Below are 7,581 nucleotides of genomic sequence, written 5' to 3'. Positions count from 1 at the left end.
AGATAGATATTGTTAAGTCAGCATCATAATATGTATATTAATATTATATTCTACTTGGTTGCAGAGTTATAGAGTTGCTCTTACTGAGCTAATAGTGTACAATGGGTTAGTGACAAGTGAACTGACAAGTACAAGAGTCGCAGAGACCATACACATATAGGAGTCACTGACAGCCAGCCATGTGATACATGTACATGTTTTAAGATGATAGATAGATAGATAGATAGATAGATAGATAGATAGATAGATATTGTTAAGTCAGCATCATAATATGTATATTAATACGATCTTCTACTTGGTTGCAGAGTTATAGAGTTGCTCATACTGGGTTAATATTATACAATGGGTTGGGAAAGCAGCAGCACACATTCTAAGGCTCCAATTTCCATTCTCTAGTAACGGTATATGTAATGTGTAGGTAGAAGTTATAATATCAGATTTTATACAGAATATATGTCCACAATGATGCCTATGGACAGGTTCAGAGAGGGACTAGCGTCTAGTCACCAGTATATAGACAGGAGTGTATTCAGATGCCCCAGAGTTGGGTGACTTCAGAACCCAAGAGAGTGGCTGGCTTTGCACTGGGCAGTTTCGGTTGACACTTGGCATCTTGTGGATTGGAGTAGCGCCTCTCACAGGTAAAGCACTGCAGGTTTTGTGTGGCTGTCAGATAAAACCTATGTGATGGAATTAGAGTTGATAATAGGAATAATTATGCTAAGCGCCTCAGGTTTACAGGGGATGACAAGAACCAATCCCTCCTCTATTATTTTTCTTCTCTTCACACCTCGTTCCCCTGGCCCAGCTGAGGTGTCAGCTCTGGTTTCGGGGAGGCTGGGAGCAGACAATGCCCGGTATCGGTCAGATTATTTACACCCTCTTTTATCATTATCATATGTAATGTAAACAGAGGTGTTAATGTCTGCGGCACTGCCATACATAGTGATAACACAAGTGTGCAGCCCTAGAATGACCGCCTGCAGTGTACTGGATCAGAATAATAGTAGAATCTAACAACAACCCAAAATATTTATATACTAAGAATTATCCACTTCCAGTCTCCCTGGACTGACGCTCAGTAATTCAGCAATCTCAGGTGCTCCTAGTATGACTGATCTTCAAAATATTCACTAACAACAGTAATCCACTGCTAATTTTGCTCTTATTCATATTTTTACTTTTTTAAACATACAAGTATACTATCTATCTAGTTATATCGATATTGTATCTCTTTTGCTGTTTAATGTAGTTCACTATATGATTTTATATAATCTATCTATATTATATATATATAATATAGATAGATAGATACAAGAAACAGTAGATGAGGATAAACTGTGTCATAGTGGATTAAGAAGTATATACAGCAGTACATAGCAGACTCAGATACAAAATGACAGGGGGAATTAATACATAGCGATATTCAGAAATAGAGTAGGATATGGAAACCCGTGGTCTACTCTATCTATCTAGCGTGTTTTTCTTTCTTTCTCCCCCCCTCTCTATCTATCGAATATATCTCTATCTATATATCTCTATATATGAGATTATATATATATAGATATATATATATATAGATATATATATAGATATATAGATATATTCAATAATAAAACACAAAGCCCCCAGATCAATAACATTCTAGGAGTATATATATAATTTTCCCTGGGTCATTAAACCTTATTTAGTAATAATGATGTATTTCTTCTAGACGGGGTGATGTCCTCATAGTAGAGAGCTAATTAGGATATGAGAGACGGTGAAACCCAGGTAAGCACTTTACGAAAGGGAAATTGAATCTGCATGGGGACAATGTACATTATATATAATCACTTATAACCTGTGGCCTTATTACTCGCACACAGCACTGATTACACTTTATGACAGTCACAGGCTATTCCACTTTACCTTATAGTCACGTGACCACCTAGGTTCAGCTCCGCCCACATGTTACAGTGTCGCGTTCTACCTGCGGTATGGCCACACCCACCACACCTTTCTGTTGAATTACCCTGGGCGCTGATTGGCCGGCGCTGTGGCTACAGCCCCCCTAGATAAGTTGTCAGGACAGCTTCAAGTCACTGCGGACAATTCTCCATCTAGGCATGTGCAGCTCTGATGACACCAGTGACTTCCACCAGTGACGACCAGCTCCAGGGAAAGTGCCCAGTGTCAGCCATGAAGCCCGGATTGAACCAGAGCCAGTGGGCACCTGACACCACCAACTCTTCCATGGCCGAGACCAAGGGCAAGTGCGAGCCCTCCAACCCCAGGAATAAAGCCGAAGCCCGGATCCGCCGTCCTATGAACGCGTTTATGGTTTGGGCGAAAGATGAGCGCAAGAAACTGGCGCAACAGAACCCGGACCTGCACAACGCCGAGCTCAGCAAGATGCTAGGTAAGAGGGGCACCGGCCGGGCAGCCCCTGCTCTTCTCGGCGTATATCACTTCTCTATGTCCCAGCTTTATTATATAGATTGCATTTATGTTGTAATATTTGGGTTAAAGATTCACATTATTACAAAAGACCAAAAGCTTTATAATGACATATTAGCTAACTTATAAGTTTTAGGCTTTATCATTTATAATACTGTGTCGGCAATTTCTGCTTTTCCCTACAATGTATGAGATAAGTGAAATGACAACTGTATTGGCATAGCAATAACAGCAGAGGCATAAGGGCACTAGTAATATCTCACTGTTACTAATATGATATCATGACATAGTAGTAGGATAACTTTACAAGTAGTTCTGAGTGCGCCAAACCAGGAGAACCTTGTTTTAGGTTGAACTTTGCTAAAAGTTTGGTTCAGCATGAACCCAAACTGAGCTTTTAGTAAACTTCTACTGGCTTGGTTTGCTCAGTACTAGTTATGAACACTGATGTATACTGTCTATGATACATAGAAGCCCTGTGATACACAATGCTTGTATGGCCATTAGTGCTAGGACACTCTCACGCAGACGTATTTTTACAGCACTTAGCGGGCGTTTGAAATGCCTGCAAAAAATGCTGTACTGAGCCTTCATTGATTTCAATGGGGCTTCTCAGATTATCTTTTTAGCGCAGCACGCTAAATAGAACGCTGTATGTTCTATTTTTCAATATTGCAGCGCTTTTTAACACACCACATTACCCATTGCGACAATGGGGTGCGTTAAAAATGCTGTTGACTGCAGTTTTACAAACACCTGACCTTATAAACAAGTTTTAGGGGTTTTGGTGAGCTTCTGGTTTGGTTCAAACTAATTCGGACCAAAGTAAACTTTTTACCAAATTTCAGCAAAGGGGCCAAACCAAACTTTTCAAAAGTTATCTCATCAGTAATCAGAATTATGAATAATATTACAAATTTTAACACATTGATATTTAGGAAGCCCTAATATTAGTAGTAGGGTGGTAATACACAGAAGTATTATGGTACAGTGGGAAAGCAGCTGTATAGGCATAGTTCTAGAAGTAATAAAATAGTGTATTAGTAATAATGGCATAATAGAATTGAATTAGCAGTATGGAAGCACAAGAAATGAGTAGTACAGCAATACAAGTAGCCAAGTTGTTTTATTTTGGAAGCAAATTTAGTGTCAAGTTCAGGTAAAATAATCTACTCTGCTTGTTTTGTATTATTTACATTATTTCTTAATGTTTGTAAGGTGGTTATGCCATAGAACAATATTTGGTCTCTGAAGTGGGCAGTATTAATTACTAACCTCGGGTTAGGTCATCAATAGTTGATTGGCTGCGGTCCGTCACCTGGGACCCCGACCGATAAGCTGAGCAGGCGCATGCTGTCAGCACCGCAATTACACAGTGGTCTGAGCAGAGACAGCAGAAGTCTCCGCACCGACCTTTGTGTAATGGCTGGCACTTGTAACTGCAGGCTCTTATTGAAAACCCCTTTAAGACAGTGTTATATACCAGTGCTTAGGATTAGTGTTGAGTGAACTGAACCAGTAGAACCCCGTTTCAGGTAGAAATTTGCTAAAAGCTTGGTTTGGGTTTATGCCGAACCGATCTTCTAGTAACGTTCAACTCGAAAGAGCGTTCTACTGGTTTTGTTCGCTCAACAGTAATCACAGTAATAGGTAAGACATTGCCCTAATAATGTTACATCATGCGTAAATATTGTGTATTGCTCTAGTATAAAATATAAATCATATTGTTACTCAGCCATGGTAGCCTCCATGCATTTATCTACTTCTGTCATCATTATGGTTTTACAGTTATGTTAACTTTATTTTGTCATCTACAGGACAAACTTGGAAGTCTTTGCCATTGGTTGAAAAAAAGATATTTATAGAGGAATCTGAGCGACTAAGAGTAAAACACGTGCAAGATTACCCAGATTACAAATATAAGCCCAGGAGAAAGAAGCAGATGAAAAGAATGAAGAGGGAAGATGAGAGACTTAACCCAGACACAGATCAATCCACTTCTCCAGTCTGCAACACTGATGGATTTAGGGCAATGGACAACTTTACAAGAGATTATTTCACTGAGCACCACCAGAGCCAAGTCTTACAAAATAGCCATAACCAAGCGAATCAATCTATGGCACACTATTACAAACCTTACCAAGTGCCAACATCCTCAGTGCCTCAAATGGCTCGATTGCACCACCCATCATCATCTACTCAAGAAGAAAAGCATATGAACTATAACTCTTCCTATTCCTTACATTTCCAGCAGAACAATGCATATTCCATGTATGGAAGACAAATCCCTCAGACAGAGCAAAGTCTATTGGGGAATCAAGAGAACGTCTCTCCACATTTGTATTATTCCCAACCGTATGTATCACCCAGCGGAGCTTATCAGGTGGCACAGCAAGACCACCAATCATCTCAACATAAGCTTGAACCTATCAGTGGAGCTTATCGGGTGGCACAGCAAGACCACCAATCATCTCAACATCAGCTTGAACCCATCAGTGGAGCTTATCGGGTGGCACAGCAAGACCACCAATCATCTCAACATCAGCTTGAATCCATCAGTGGAGCTTATCGGGTGGCACAGCAAGACCACCAATCATCTCAACATCAGCTTGAACCCATCAGTGGAGCTTATCGGGTGGCACAGCAAGACAACCAATCATCTCAACATCAGCTTGAACCCATCAGTGGAGCTTATCGGGTGGCACAGCAGGACCACAAATCATCTCAACATCAGCCTGAACCCATCGGTAGAGCAGATTCCATCTACCAGAGTCCCATTGCAGGTGATATTGATATAAATGAGTTTGATCAATATCTTCCACTTGATGCCAGGTTTGATAGAGAGTTGGATCCGCAAGCGGATGCAGCTGACACTACAGATTTGCTGCCCTCTGTAATCTTGGAATCGAGCAATATGTGTTACTACAATTATTGTAGTGTATGAAGCACTTTTATTTTTTTATATACTGTGAAGGAAAATGAATGAAAGCAATTTTTAACATTGTGCAATATTAGTTTGTTTTTTTAAGAGAAAGCTGATTTATATGAAATCTTTTTATTTTAGCCTAAATGAATATGTATTGATCGTTTTATACACTTGTAATACTTGAATAAAGGAACTGATTTGTTTTATACTTCTGCGTCAGACCGTTCCTTCTCTCTAATCTATCATTATTGTGTTAGCTAGGATCTGCTATGGATGTTGTGGATAGCCCCATCATTAATTTGCAAATGGACAACTCCTTTAAGACATCCATCCTACATTTGCTATACAATATCATTTAGGGAAGGAGATTGCTTATAGAATATAGCTAACTGCTCTTTGGCAAAAATATTACTGAGGATTGTCCCTGGCAGAATTATATTCCATCTATGAATTCATATAATGTCCATTACAACAAGATTGCAGCCGGTATTTCTCTCACCTGCTTGATTGTTATAATTGACACTGATTTTAAACCCTTAATGACCAGTGATGGATAAATCTTTAGCTGATAGATGTTTAATCCCACACAGTAACGGTTATATCCATTACTGGGATCGTCTAGGTACTACCTAGTGTACCAATTTGATCACTGGAGTAATGGCCCATTTAGACACAATAAGAATCGCTCAAAGCCGTCTTTTGAGCAATTCTCGTTCTGTCTACATGCAGGGATTTGTGCCTAAAGTGCAGTTTTCGTGCACAAGTCGTGGAGGCCCACAGCGGATTCCAGTTAGGACCCTGCGTATAGCCTTGTAATGTACTGCGTATGACCATATACTCACGCAGGCGCTCATGCGCAGTATACAGTTTTTTTTGTTTATATTTCTAGCGCTGTTGCGTAATTACGTATGGGCTGCGGGTATATTTGCATCTATAGAGCACAATGGGTTCTATGTTGCACAATCCGCAGTTAAATAGAGCATGCTGCGTTCTGTTTTCTGCAAGCAAATTACGCAATTCCAACCTGCTAATGTGAGCGGAATTGTGTAATTCAATTGCTTTGATTGATCCACGTATTACTGTGGATCCAAAGCTCATGGAATTCGCAATTCCGAGACTGACCTTAGCAAGAGAGGTGTGGGTGCGCAGATTGTATTTTAGTGGCAAATGTTTTTTCTACTTATGGTTTCTACTTATCATCTCCTATTTAGAGCTCTTGGGTTTTGCCTTACTTTTTTTTAGTGGCTTCAACACAGGGGAACGAATAACTTGAACAATCCTTGGAAATGGCGCATTAACATACTTGTCCTTCCCAGTAAAACACACGTCCGAACTAGTAATTGTCCTATTCAATACAAGTATTCAAAACTGGAAACTTTTAGCCACTATCAAAATTAGCTGTATGAATGTGTTTCCCCAGCAGACCTAAAAAAAGGGTCAGAATTTCACCCAATATACGTAAGCATCTCAGTCCTAAAAAGCCCTAGACAAACTAAGGCATGAGGCTAGATAAAGTATCTAAGCTCTACAAAGCCCTGTAGACAAACCAAGGCATGAGACTAGCTAAATCTAGTTATGTGCAAGAGACAGAGGTAAATATAACTAAAATAAGCCAGCAGCCCTGATTGTGGACAGGCAGCAAGGATAGGAACAGTCGGTATGCCAAGATTGGCATCCAATTTAATAGTCTGCTAGACACCACCCCTACAGAGAGCACAGGAGACTCATCTCTCATCAGCCTGCCCTGCCATGATGCCCCACCACCACATGACGATGCACAGAGGGTAGTTTTTTGTTTTAAACTGCTTGCAGGTTTTTGCTGCATTTTTTAATTGTGTGTAAAGTGTGCAATCATACACAGGAAATACCCAGGTTATATCAGCATGGTCCATATCACTATATACAGGGTAATGTATATACATCTCCCGTATACAGTGATATTGTCCATGTTGGTGTAAGGCTGGTTTCACATCTTTGTTGGAACTACCGGCTGGAGGTTCCGTCACAGATCCGGCTCTAAATACCGTAAGAAAAACCCCCTGCATGTAGCACTTTTTCTTCCACCCAAAAGCTGGGCAGAAAGCAGGCGGACCACATTATAGTCAATGTAGTCCAGAGACTGAGCCGTTTGGCTGTGGGGATTTCCCTTTTCTGCTCCCTGAACGGAGCAGAAAAGCGGATTTCCGCAGTGCAGATGTGAAACCACCCCAATCTGG

At 40.4% G+C, this 7,581-nt stretch overlaps 1 protein-coding gene across 1 annotated transcript; it reads left to right on the top strand.

Annotated features, from left to right (window-relative positions):
- The first annotated feature begins 2,099 nt into the window (after positions 1-2,099).
- SOX17 (SRY-box transcription factor 17) lies at positions 2,100-5,422 on the top strand. The gene is made up of 2 exons (XM_066579007.1): positions 2,100-2,401; positions 4,257-5,422. Exons 1-2 carry the CDS (start codon positions 2,122-2,124, stop codon positions 5,381-5,383), a joined length of 1,407 nt encoding a protein of 468 aa, XP_066435104.1. The 5' UTR covers positions 2,100-2,121; the 3' UTR covers positions 5,384-5,422.
- The last annotated feature ends 2,159 nt before the right edge of the window (positions 5,423-7,581 follow it).

Source organism: Eleutherodactylus coqui, chromosome 9 (assembly GCF_035609145.1).
Source record: "Eleutherodactylus coqui strain aEleCoq1 chromosome 9, aEleCoq1.hap1, whole genome shotgun sequence".
Lineage (NCBI taxonomy): Eukaryota > Metazoa > Chordata > Amphibia > Anura > Eleutherodactylidae > Eleutherodactylus > Eleutherodactylus coqui.
This window is presented reverse-complemented; position numbering and strand designations above follow the sequence as displayed.

What these genes read in the sequence shown, in the direction of transcription:
- SOX17 (XM_066579007.1), top strand. Translation starts at nt 2,122, where the DNA reads ATGACACCAGTGACTTCCACCAGTGACGACCAGCTCCAGGGAAAGTGC. An exon ending in CGAGCTCAGCAAGATGCTAG is followed by an intron (nt 2,402 to 4,256) that starts GTAAGAGGGGCA and finishes TGTCATCTACAG; the next exon opens with GACAAACTTGGAAGTCTTTG.